General features: G+C 39.8%; 1 protein-coding gene across 1 annotated transcript in view; it reads right to left on the bottom strand.

Annotated features, from left to right (window-relative positions):
* plcb1 (phospholipase C beta 1) overlaps positions 1-7902 on the bottom strand; it is a 46926-nt gene extending 39024 nt beyond the window's left edge. The window contains exons 1-3 of the mRNA XM_084735734.1: positions 7557-7902; positions 3006-3083; positions 711-779 (exon numbers count right to left, since the gene is read on the bottom strand). Coding sequence (XP_084591860.1) covers positions 711-779; positions 3006-3083; positions 7557-7655 — 246 coding nt within the window. The 5' untranslated portion in view covers positions 7656-7902. The remainder of the gene's footprint in view (positions 1-710; positions 780-3005; positions 3084-7556) is intronic.
* Positions 7903-14181: the final 6279 nt, after the last annotated feature.

Below are 14181 nucleotides of genomic sequence, written 5' to 3'. Positions count from 1 at the left end.
TATAATCCTTTACAGTTTCATGTTTGACCTTGTGTATTTTTTAAGAATTTGGGTGCATTCACAATAAGTTTAATTCCCTCCTCTGCTCAAACTGTAGAGACTTAGCGAGGAGGAATCCTCCAGATTTCAAGGAGCTTTTCTTCTGCTAAGGCAAACGTTAAAATGTGATTTCAATGTCTGGGTGACAAAATAAATGCAGAGTTAGTGGAGGGAAAGAGGGAGGAGATTATTGGAGATTTGTGAAGCCGGCACGTTAATCATGATTTAAAATCATTTTAGAACCACTGACCCACTGCCAGTGAACAATATGCAGTATATTTCACATTATTTATTTATAGAGCACTCAAGCGGTATACACAATTTTCAAGACTACCTCTCGAAAGATCAAACATAATGACAGCACATAAAAGGATTAAATACAAAATATGATAGTAGAGAAATATAAATAAAGGTAGAAAATTAGAGAGGGATTAGTTGTAGAGAAGAGATGGACTATAAAAGAAAAATACATGGTGCAAGAGATAATACAAGCACAATACTGAAAACAGCATGATTTAAATATAAGGCATAAGAGGAGCAAACATGGAGCGAGAGGTCACAGCGAGGTCACAGAGATGCAGCAGTAAAGAGGTCTCTACAGGGAGAGCTGACGTGGGCGTCAGAGATAGCACTGACTTGACACATGAAGGGTGAAAGGTGAAGTCGAGTACCTTGGGTGTTTTGGTGCTTCTCCCCGTTCTGACATCTTTTACAAGGGTCAGGTCCAATAACTCTGTCTCCTAAACAAAACACACACACAGACACACAGAGTGAGCTGTTATCTAGGAGGTAAATGCTTCATCCTGTTTCCCGCTAAGGCTTTAAGCCCACCTGGTGAGAAAGTGTGTGTGCATGTTTGTGTGCATGTGTGACAATCGATGAACTCATGGTGTCTATATGCACTGCTCTTTGCAATGCCTATCGAGTTGTTTCTACAGCTTTCATATTAGATCCATTGGCACAGTTTTAAGTATTTTATAGCATATTTACATGTACAGTACAAACACATACTATATACATGTTTGCCAGTATGACAGAGTTTGAGCCAGATGTAAAAAGGAAGTTTCCCTTTAACATATATTGTCATCTATGAAAAAATGCACAACGAATGCTCTGAAAATAATGATCAAACTTAACACAATAATTATGTAAGAAATAATACAACAAAATTCATTTTTTATATCATGTATATCATATCTTTGCTGTCCGGCTAAAACCTCCAAAACTATGTCCAAAACTGTTTCTTTTCAGAAAATGAAAAAACCCTGGGTTTTTAAACTCATTGATTGCTGCTTAGTCAAAGTTCGCAACTCTTTTCATCAGTTAAATATTTGTAAAACCCATGGACAGACATAAAGGGTGACCAAAAGCATTGAATTATGAAAATAAAGTCAAAATATGGAGGTTTTTGCCGACAGCAATGATATACAGTTCATACTAATTATAATCTAATAATATAATATGTAGTAGTATAACAGTAACTGTGGCCATATTTCTGCATTGAGAACTTTCAGTACATTTTAATGCAGAATACACAAGTACATTTTCCTGATTATACTTACATACTTTGTGATATTAGTACTTTCACTTCAAGTCCAGATGAAACAGCGTTCTGAGAGTATCTAGCTTGCATATCGTGACACATTTCTGAGTGATCCAGCATAGGCAGGCGGGAAAGAAGCTTGGGAGGAATTTTGATTTAAACGTTGAAAAATGTGTGATTCACAACCTAACTTACCCCATCGTACCATGCTGTTGCTAGCTATCTAACTAATGGCTCTCAGCTCTGTGCTGCCACAAGTTGAAAACTGATTGATGTGTGCATGTCATGATATTACTGAAAGTGGTTGGCTCAAGCCTATGTAAGCAAATGTCGTATTTTATCTTATAGGAACAAAACATGATTGGATTTTGATGCACAAAAAAAAAAAATGTATTTTTTTTGGTCATATATAGTTAAAGCTACTACAATGAGTCTTTAACTGGTTATGAAACACCCTTAATTTATTTCTGATGCCTCTATATGACCTACAAAAGTTAACAAGACCATCCACAAGAAGATTGTCTATTTCTATATAGTGTTCTTAATGGCTGCCACCGGGTCAGAGTTCCCTTGAAATCAGATGAAACAAGTTTGTATCTACATGTTACCACTCAAAAGTACAAAAAATAGTATTTTTTTTTGTATTTTCTTTTTGTTGTTAGATTTTGTGATTATTATTGTGGAAACACAATGGCTTTTGTCCACAAGGGCTTCCAAAAACAACAAAATATAAAAGTCCCTTATAGTAGCTTTAAATAGGTGCACAATAATAATAATAATAATTATATATATATATATATATATATATATATATATATATATATATATATATATATATATATATACCTGCAATGTGGAACTTTTGTCTCCCCCTTCAGGCAATGAGCGTAATTACACAAAGTCAACGTAAGCGAATGAAGCAGGCCTATATTTTTTCTGCCATAGGCTCTGGCATACTGTTGCTTCCCCCTTCAGCTCTACACACCACACACACTAGTATATTTCAAAATACGGACAGTTTTACTTTATGATAATAGGCTTTATCAGCTCTGTGTGAACCTGTTTGGCAAGGGCTTGAATATAACAGACATTAATTTGTGCAAAAGTCCCAAATTGCTGGTTTCAGTAACAGATCTGACTTCCTCTGAAAAATTATTCATAGAATATTTGGCCCAGTTTAATGTAAAATATAGAAAATAAAATAAGAGTGTGAGGTACAAGGTATATTTCAACTACTACATGAGTTGACTCAGAACTGACCCAAGTCCCAAATCTGATGACTTAATGGAATATTGATGAGTCAAATTTGGGCTTAATTAATTTTTTCTCCTAGTATGAAGCTAAATTTGTTCCTCATCAGTATAGACCTACATGTAGAGCGGATTCAAGACAGCCTATGTATCTGAGTGCATGTGTGCTCAACCTTGTTTTGGTCGGTCCAGTAGAGGTAAAATCCATGTGAATCCACGTGTAGAGTCACTGGAGTCACGGTAGACAGATCCTAAAAAGAAAGACAGGTGGAACCAGTAAAAACAGCCAGAAAATCACCACAGCAGCAAACAGCTTGCAAGTAGCAAAGAGTTTCTGCACGATATGATGTAATCAAGAATTCATACAATCTAACAAAAAAAAAAAATAACACTGAAAGGAATACTTTATGCTAAAAACTCATCTCATAATTAATGGGTCACTGTTCATTTGTTGCTGTCATTTTGGAAGAAAAGACAATTATGCAACTCTACACCTGTCAGTGGTGATGATTCATAAATGTCCAGAATCTCATTTTCCTGCTCAGGCTGGAGTCAACTTTTAATGTGCTTATCAAACAGGGAACATTGAGTGAGTGAACAAGGGGCTGATTTGGACACCGTGTAACTCTTTCATGTTACAGACTAAAGTTGGTCTGTTCAGTTGTCATGACATCCAACTATTGTCCCAGTTGCCATAGTAACCCACCATGACAGTTCGTAATTGGCTGCAGGTGGAATCAGGCAGTGCAGCTGTCCTGATGTTCTGGGTTTGCACAAGTTATTACTTACAGGACAAACTGGGTTAAAGGGATAGTTCACCCAAAAATGAAAATTCAGTCATTATTTGCTCACCCTCATGCCGATTGAGGGTCGGGTTTATTTTGTTAGTCAGCAAAACACGGCTGGAGAACAGTGTTGCAGAATCTCTCAAACACTTTAAGCGTATGGTGACCAGTTTTCTCACATAAGAAACAACTGGAAAAAACATTAAATGCCTCCATACTGCTCATCTGGCATGATCCAAGTATCCTGAAGTCCCGACATGCTGTTTGCACACCGTCACACCACACACACCCAGTTCAGACAGTGTGCATGTGCATGTGAACATGGCTCAAAGCTAAGGATCTACAGTGAAGATTTAGGTTCAAACATGGTGAAAATAACAGCGTGGGGGTATTATATGTTCTTTTTTCCAAGTTGTTTTCTGGTCACGATTCACTTCCATTGTTAAGAAGATTCTGCAATGCTGCTGTCCTGTGAAACTCCAGCAGTGTTTTGTGGACCAAAAAACTAAACCCGACCTTCAATCGGCATGAGGGTGAGTAGATAATGAGTTTTCAGTTTTTGGTGAACTGTCCCTTTAAACTATATGATTCCTAAAATTATTTCATTTTATATCTTGGCAGCAAATATGATAGCCATATGGGTTACAGGCCATAAGATTAAAGGCTGTCCACACCAAGAACTAAAACTATAAAAATATCGATTCAAAAATAATTTCAACTCAAGGGGAATAGAAAAGTCTGGACTGCAACTTAGATGCAGATGAACACACACAATGGAGCAAACATGCATGATTCTGTAAAGCTTAGTAAAAAGTCCACTATGTTAGTGTTTAAGTATAGTTGTTGGTTTTGATAGCTTTAAAGGTGGAGTGAGTCATTTTGGAGAAAGGCAGCAGCCAAACAAACACGCCCCTCCCTTCAGTGCTCCACCCCTCAAATTTGCGAATGTGCATTGCCAAGGAAGAAAACTGAGCGATATGGCAAAATCCAGTGTGTCTGGTAAAATTAATGAGGGAAAGTAATGTGGAAAGGATGGGGGTGGAGCTGAGGCACAGAGCTTTGAAGGATGAGTGTGTGGGATTTTGTGGAAAAAATGAATAGAGTCAGCATTTGCTTTGTCCCTGTAATCCCTGTAAATTTTACACATAGGAACTTCATAGTTAACATGAAGCAATTTGATGGGTCAAATATAACTCAAAATCCGCCGTATAGTGTCAAACCGCAATTACAATAAATTAATACAATAATATAATGACAACAAAAAAATGCATGTTTGCTGACTCTACACCACAAGCACTGATTGACATTAACAAACATTTATGCAGCATTTCATGGGCGAGGGTGTTTGCATTATATATGTTGTACTTGTATGAATGTGTATGTAATAAATAAAGTCAGTTTACCTTTACCTTGTTTTCATCAAGGTAATGGCATGACTGTTGTCATAATTAACAGAAAACAGGGCTGACTACTTGAAGGGAGAAAGGAGAGGAGCCCAGATGAAACTGTGAGCTTGTGTTTCATTTGCCCTGGCAGACACATCTGGCCACCCTCCCATTCAGATAAATTTCCACCAGCCCTGGATCTCAACTGTTTATTTATTACGGGGCGAGTTTGATACGATGACTGACAGAGGAGTGCCACAGGTCCAAATTTGAAAAGTCACACATGACACAATTTTTACTGCAAAGCATTGGACTCACAAAACTCTATTTTCTATTCTAAACTCTATTTTAGTTTAGTGTATCGTTTAGCTATAAAAGAGCTAAAGTTAGAACCATGTTGGCATTTCATTCCCATCTGAAAACAGACCAAGCACCAGCCCACATAACTGGTAGTCGTTAGTTAAAGCCAATAGTCAATTAGTCATTGCATGTTTGTGATATTAATTTCATTATTTAATTATATATTTTTGGGCACAAATCAGGCCGCCTGCTAAACGCTAACAGCAATGAATGAATGTGTTGGAACAGCAGGCGTGGAGACTGGACATTTTGTTAATTTATTTCAACAAAGTATAACCTCACACAATTTTTGTTCGAAGAAATGGAATAAATAACTTCCAACTTCATAAAAGCAAATAGTCGCTGACTTATCAACTGAACTGAACTACTTCACACCTTCTGTCCCCGCCTTGTCTTCGTCATCATCCTGGTCAAGCCATTGTACATCAGTTCCGTAAAGTTACTGCTCTGCATTCCTGGTTGTCAAACCGGCCTTCATCAGGCTGTGCCCCTGTCAATTAGGACTGCTACCTAAGCTAACTAGCTAAAGGCAACTACAACACAGTTAGCAACAGTGAGTAGAGCGTTACAGGATAAAAGTCTGTGTTGCAGCAATCCGAACAGCGAGGCGCTGCTCCTGAATGGAGCAGCAGGGGTGTTTTTTTCCCCCTGTAACTAACAAATAAATTCAAACTGGGTCGACTACGACTCTTCTCATCAACTAATGGTTTAGTTGACTATCAGGGGGCAGTAGGTCAAGGGTCAAGACTCTGCAGGTTGATAACACCCCTTGAGAATAAAAACTGAATGAAGAGTCTTGGCTAATTCGCATCTGTGAATTATTCTAATGACGTCAGGCTAGGAGCCCAGGTCTCTCGTGTCCACCAGCGGACCACAACTCCTGGGAGTCCAGTTGGAACAAACATTTTTGTCATATATTTGGAGGGGATAGGGGGAGCTTGTCTCATTCTACTAAAATGCTGTTTCTGTACTGTATAGATCAGCGAAAGGAGTTTTTAAAATAATTTTGGGATTATTTAGAAATGAGAACTAGATCCAAATCTGCACATTTAACATGCAGTACAGTGACCAGCTTTAAGACACCAGCTGTTAATATCTCCTGGATCTCTTGCAGGAAACAGTGTGCTAAAAAATCTGTATACATGTCAGTGCTCATAAAGTTCTGTATATGTCTTTGCCTGTTTTCAAAAGGTCATGGATTCTGCTGTCTGAGCCGCTTTCCCCATAACAGTGCAGCCTACATTCAGAGGAATAAAAACTACACAAGAAAGCTCAGAAGATGGTTAACTAGATCCCTGGTTATCACTCGTTGGCATAGCAACCAATTCTATTTTTCATAAAGCTCAGCTCATGTTGGAGGGATTCAAATATCAAAACACACACATACACACACACACTGGGTTCAATCATGGTAAATAGATTCAACAGTACATCAGATTAGCTCTTCCAAGAGTATGATTCATGACATTATATGGCTCAATACATTGATTCACACACACACACACACACACACACACACGGCCAAACAAACATCCATTCTTTCTCGCACACATCAGATCTGTTTAGGTGGTGGTAGCCATGCCAGTTACCATGGCAACCGGACAGCATGTTTCTCATAGTCAGGACCCGTACTTCGGCATACCAACACACACACTGCGCGCACATACACAGATGCACACAACTCCACAAATACCTACAATTATGTGTTTGACTGTGCACATGACAGCATCAGAGCACTTCTGCACATGTGTGTTTTATACACATTTAAATGCACACAGACACACTCAGTACAGTAAATGCATACTAATGCATTCCATACCAACAGGTGGCAATAGATAAATTGATCACAATTGCCTTTCACTCACACACGCAAATATACACACTCCTCTCTATCTTGCTGGCGTCTAATCCACAGGTACTTACTGCCAAAGCTCAATCAACAAATGAAGAGTAAACACATCTGACTACATGGAACATTTCCTCCTCTTCCTTCTCCTTTTCTCAATCCAATTTGATTCAACTCAGTTGCACATTTAGTGTCTACATTCTGACATTGGCGAAATACATGTATATATTACAAAAATAAAAATAAACCCCAAAATTTCATGAAATTAAAAAGCTAAAAATTATAAAGATCTTTGGTTTGAGCTCCTGTTTTTTGCATTAAGTATTTAAAGAAAATCAGTGTCCTTACCTCGTCCCATTTAATGAAGTTGCTTCCTTTCCTCAGTGTCTGAGAGACGGAGGGAGGCTGGAGTTTCAACGCGTGGACCCCCGGCTGAGCGCTCGCCATGGCTTCACACACACTCTCACACACACAAACTGAAGATGCTCAGACACTTGGATGCTGCATCTCTGTCATGTCCGAGCCCAAACTCCTCAGAAGTCAGGCAGAGACACTCAGCTGCAGCAGCAGCATCCTCTACTCCTCCTTCAGATTCTGTCTTGGCTGCACTTGTTCCTCTCTGTTCACTCTTTTTTAAAATTTCACTCTGCTCTCTCCTCTTTTCCTCTCTGCTCTGTGTCTCCTTCCTCTCTCCTCTCTTTTTTCTTTATCCCTCCCTCCTCTCTTCTGCCTCCCTCCCTCTGTTTGTCTCCCCCTCTCTCCTCTGTTGGTGCTGCATCTCACAGAGAGACAGACTGAAACAGATGCCTTCGTGGGAGACAGGATACGTGTGTGTGTTTGTGTGTGTGTGCATGTGTGTGTGCGTGCGTGCACTGCCTCCACAAATTGACTCATCGACGACATGCGCACAACGGCAGCTTCCCACAGATGGGGGAGGGATAAGAGAGAGAGGGAGAACAGGAGCGGCGGGGAGAGGTAGAGAGAAAGAAAGAAGAGAGTGGGAGAGATGGAGAGAAACGAGAAGAGAGGAAGAGGAAGGAGGGAAAAGAGAGAGCATGAAGAGCTGGTGGGAGAAAAGGGAAGGAGAGTGGGCGATTTTAGTGGAGGGTGAATCAAACCAAAACCATGGATTTCGGTCAAATGAGGCCAGTTTAGAATATTCACTCCACTGCCAAAAGTATGTGAGAATATGTGATTTTCTCTCTCTTAAACCATCGGCATTAATCTGCTGCTGTAACAGCGTCCACTCTTCTGGTTCCATCAGATTTTTGGAACCTGGCTGCGGGGATTTGCTCTTGGTCAGCATTAGTGAGATTTGGCACTGATTTTGGGCGGGAAGGCCTGGCGTGCAGTCAGCGTTGGTGTTGAGGTCAGAGCCAGTGAAAATCTTCCACAGCAAACTGGGAAAATAATTTCATCGCTTTAGTGTAGGGGGTGAGGGTGATACTACTGATACCAAGTCACATTTTTGGTAACGCCAATCGGATCTGTGCCACAAAATAGATCAGTTCCACGTTTTATCATGTTCTGGTCACATTCTTCTTGGTGTATGTACTCTTTGCCTCTCTGCCTTGCGAATTCAATGAGTTCCCATTCTCAACATTTACTATTAGCAAGCACAAATTCACAATAGCTGCGACCAGCCACATACACACAACCTCTTGACCTCTGGGGCTAAAGTATAAGGAGTGGGAGTGATCACACCAGTGAAAAAAGGACCTCATTGCAAATTCCTGCTGCAAGGCTACATGACAAATGGTTCATGAGTTATGAAAGGGGGCATGAAAAAAGACAAGACAGACCGTCACCATTAGTGACTGGAAATAAAGATGGACGACGCTTCTCCACTTCCTCCTGAAGCCAAAATAACCCGGATACAAGCACTGCAATCTTGCACTGGTGACGTCAATTAGAGCCAGAGTCTGTGCAGTAGTGACCAGCGTCGGAGCTGCGGTATCGAGCTCCCATCCATGCAGCTGAGCTAACTCAATTGTGAGTGAGTATTTAAACCAAACTGATAAGAAAAATTACCACTCGAACAACCACCAGCATTTTTTAAAAATTTGACGTGTACTTTGTTGTTTTAGTTTGGCTCATGTTCCCCCATTAACATTGGAGGCAGGATTTATGACTGGTACTGCAGTCAGCCACCAGAGGGCAACCAAGATGCTTTGGCTCTACTTTTGGGGAGCTGTGATTATGTCCACTTCAAATATATGTCGTTGGTTACCAGTGAAGAATGAACTGGCAAACAAAAGTACCCAAAACAAACAGTTAAGTAGTTAAGAAGGGACGTGGCTAATGTATAGGCTAACCAACTCTGCTGAGACCAGTTATGCCTCCTACAGGAGTCTACGACAAACAGTTAACGAGTTGTATAAGGGGTGTGGCTAAAGAATAGCGGCCCGGCCATAAGTCACTAATGAAAAAGGAACTCTGCTGAGTGCAATGATGCCTTCCACAAGAGTCTACAACTGAAGGTTGTTCATGTTATGTGAATCCATTTAGAATTTATGCTCCTTTTTGCCGTAGGCCACTCCCACTGCCAATCCAGGTTTTTGCCAGTTGACATGAACACGTAATCAGCTGTCCTTTGGCTCATGACTAACCTTTCCACAAAATCTTGTGTGAGTCTGTTGATCCATTTGGAAGTTAAGAGCCTTTTTGCGATAGACAACTCCCATTTCCACGTTTCCCCCTTTTAGCCACATGGCATGAACGCAAAGAAACACCTTCACACACACACACACACACACACACACACACACACACACACACACACACACACACACACACACACACACACACAAACACTTGATCTCCATGCCAATTTCAGCCTCCTAGGGTGAAGACTGTGGCCGCCAATGGGTGGGGAAATTTTATGTACCGACTGACGAAGCATATTATACAGCTGCTGGTCACAGCTGAAAACTGTCTTGTGTTATAAGATGCATCTGACTAAGTGATTTACAGAGAACAATAAAATGGAATATTTATGTTTGGCAAATCATTTAGTTGTAAAATGTATTAAGCAAGTAGCCTATTAATGCTTTCACCTCTTAATAATTAATGAAATGGCTCACCCCTGCATAATAAGACAATAATCAGTCAATAATGTATGTAGGGGATGTAAAGCCACAGGGTTAAGATCACCACAGCAAATTTTAGTTTTTTAAATTTTTGCCTGGTCAAACTCATGTTACTCCATTGTGCAATGTGTTTGAGACAGAGACTGCATATACAAATGGACAACATCAGAGCTCCCTAAAAGTGAAGCCAGAGCATCTGGATTGCCCCTTGGTTGCTGGCTGCAGTACAGGTCATAAATCCTGCCTCCCTAATGGGGCCAGGTGGGACACAGGCCAAACTACACATCAAATAATTTCTTCCCAAAGATGGTTTCTGTCATTTTAGGTAGTTCTTATCAAGTGTCCACTTTCCTGATTGGTTTGGATGCTATAAAAAGTGGCCTTTATGCCATGATTGAAAGCTGAGCCATTGAGTCGGCCGGCTATGGGGGCAGAAATGCAAAAGTGTGGTTCCAATGCTGATCACTAATTTCCAGACTGTGGCTCCGCTCGTCACCAGCACAAGATGGCAGCGCTCATATCTTGGATATTCTGACTTTTGTACTGCAGGAAGAAGTAGAGCTGCAGTGTCCATCTTTTATTTATGTCAGTCGTTTAAGATTTAAGCTGTCACCATATGCCCAGTCAGGAATACAGGTGCTGACCGGTTGACAAGTCAGGAACACAACCTCTGATTGGACAAAAGACTCAACCCAAGGCATCATGGGATTGCCAGTGGACAGCTAATACCCGAGCCCCCAGAAAGAGCACCAAGTTTTGAAGCCAATTGGACACACTGGCCAAACAGTGTAATGACAATGTTTCATGATGCACTGCAGTCTAAAAAGACTTTTACCCATAGACTTACATTGTGAAAGAAGTGGCTGTCAAATAATTGTATCCCCAATCAAATTAGTGGAGGGCTAAAGCAGAGGTTAGCTGCTAGGCTAAAGGAAGCCTCTGCTGCTCAGAATATGGGGAAGATCAAACGCAGACGTTGGCTTCATGCACCACTGAGCAGCTTTTATAGAAACGAAGGCCTGCCTCCAATGCTGCGTCCAGTTCTCCCTTATGCATCCGTGATAAATTGTCCAAACAGACACAGCAGTTTAAGGTTGGAGTACAAACCTTCTCAAAGGAATATGATCTCACCAGAGCTAAAGTTCTAGACACGGTTCTAGACACAAAGGTACCATAATTGTTAGCCTTTCCTGCTAATTCAGGGCTAACCCCTTTCACTTTTCCAGCAGTTAAGAAATAATAAATAAGACTTTTCTTCTTCGTCTCAAGAAACTGCAGTGTTTATTAGCTGGCACACTGTAAGCTACACAGTATATTTACTGCCAGATTGATAACTTACCGCTAACCTTTTCCTCTGCTCTGCAAGCAGCACCATCACTCTCTGACTGCTCGGCCTGTATTACCTGCAACCATGCACACTATGCACACACATTATACACTGTCCTGTTCCTAAAGGAGCTACACTCTAGCAGTATCCTTTAATAAAGTCAAATAATTATTTTTACAACAAGGATGGGTTGGTGGACATTTGTGGTAAACCACCCACCTGTGGGAATTCACTGTGGTAAGAAAAACTGGAAACAAACATTTGTTTAAAATATAATTTCATGCTGTAACGTTAAGATCAGTCTTAACTGGAATCATAAGCTCAAACCCTAAAATATGTATGGTGGTGTCCACATACTTTTGGCCACAAAGTATATATAAACATAAACGTGTTGGAATTAGGTTTTTTATGTTCACAAACACCTAATTATAACAGATGAAGGAGGAGAGTGGGCGAGACAGTGGAGATTCAATAATTGAACATTGGAACAATATTGTGAAAAAAAAATCTGTCAATGACAAACGGGCAGAAAGCATTAACCATGTGTCTGCCTCTAAAAGCAATATCCGATATTGGCAGTTTTGGTGCATGAAGAGTCCAGTAAATAAGAGGACATGAGTGTGAGTATGTGTGTACTGATTCAGAGGATCAAGAGGCAAATAAGGACATTTAAGGACACGAGCCTGTGAAAGTCTGTAATATCTGGTAATATCTGCCCCTGCGTGTTGTGTTTAGTAATAAGCAGGGGATTTAAATCCAGTCATGTTTTCTGTAAAGCAATTTCAGTGACACATGCCGTTAAGTTTTTGCAGAGACTAAAAAGAGACTTAAACATAATAAAATTCTCATAAAAATGCCTGAATCACTGATATCACAGAACATCTGTTGCAAAAAGTGTTCCCTGATGAATTTTTCTGTTGTTGCACGGATGCAATTGAAGATTATTCACAGACTCTGTGATTGTTTTTGCTTTTTTTTTTGGCACAAAGTAGTTCTGATGAAAACAGTTCACAGTGCGGTCTGTGGATTATCCCGACTAACAAAGACAACTTTTTTTATTGAAGCCAAAAAAGTTCAAATGGGATGAAAAGTTGAGAATGATAAAATGAAAATACTCATCAATGACGGTGTGTCAAAATCATTATAATTCACAATGAGTTTTAAATTTCAGTCCCATAGTTTTAATTTAGCAAATCAGAAACTGGACTTTGCATCATTTGGACTATGACTTTTTTTTTTTTTTACCTTAACTTCCACATGTACTAGACAGAGATGTTGTTGAATTTTTAAATTGTTATTCTTAGATGCTGAAAGAACCACAAATAAACTCCATTATATTGTAGTAGATACAAAAATCTCAAAGATGGACAACCTAAAATCTGAACAAATAAACCAGAACTAACAAACTCTGTACGCTTGGATACCACCAGAGCAAACATGGGCAAAATGCATCCCGGGGGCCAGATGTGGCCCACTGACAGATTTCATGTGGCCCGTGAGGCCATCATGGAAATACCAAAAGTTAAAAATCTAGCAAAGACAGTCAATAGCATTTTGCTTACATTAAACTGTTATCAGACTTTTATTTTGAAAAGGGTCAGTCACATTATTGACTCAATGCTGTATATCCATGTTTATGCTGTTATTATACTTTTGCTGCCACAATTATTGTGACCTGTATGCAGCATGTACACTACACTGTAAAACATCAAGTGTTGGACCTTGTCAACAAAATACTAGCCTTACATAATCTGTGTCTGGCCCATGGCAGCCTGATCAATTTCTCATTTGCTCTCCCCATGAAAAACAGTCGCCCACCTTTGCACTAGAAGTAAATAGTTTCTGCAGATTTCAACTGAGACATTTAAAGGCCTTTTTGCCATTATGAATTCAATTTGAGACCTATTTCACGTCCATATTGGTACAAAAGAAGGATATGGAGAAAAATCCCAGTGTCCCTGAATGTTGTTAGTGCAAATTGGGCGCATCGGGTTGGATGATGGTGATGCTCCCAATTTGAATATGGAAAAATACTCTGTGATGGCAGTTGCTGATGGCTTTTTACAGTGGTTTTAAAATGTGACACTAATGGCTGAAAAAAAGTTTCTGATTTTAATGTTTTTTTGTTTTTTTTTGTTTTGTTTTTGCACAAATGCAGCAGGTTTCAACTTTATCATTTTCAACAGGCCTTAACCAAACACTAAATGCACTGTTCTCAAGCCAGATCTCATTAAACTCGCACTTACTGTTAGAAAAATATGGTGATTTTACTTTATATACTGTTTGAACTGTATGAACTGAAATAACTATGCTGTACATAGACATGATTGTGTGAGCATGTGAAGAAGAAGCTGCACCCTTGAAAGGAGAAACTGACATACCACAGAGTAACAGAATAAGTTGTTTCGTTTACAAAGACACCGTACTCATTTGCTGTCACAAGACTATTAGTAAGAATGTTATATTTTGTCCATTTTGCATTATAAAAATCCTGTGTGAACATTCTTTCTTCGAACACTTACACTGCAGACTCCTGTATGTAACCTGTTCCCTCGCA

Source organism: Lutjanus erythropterus, chromosome 14 (assembly GCF_056507025.1).
Source record: "Lutjanus erythropterus isolate fLutEry1 chromosome 14, fLutEry1.hap2, whole genome shotgun sequence".
NCBI lineage: Eukaryota > Metazoa > Chordata > Actinopteri > Lutjaniformes > Lutjanidae > Lutjanus > Lutjanus erythropterus.
The sequence above is the reverse complement of the archived record's forward strand: the minus strand, read 5'-3'. Positions and strand labels throughout refer to the sequence as shown.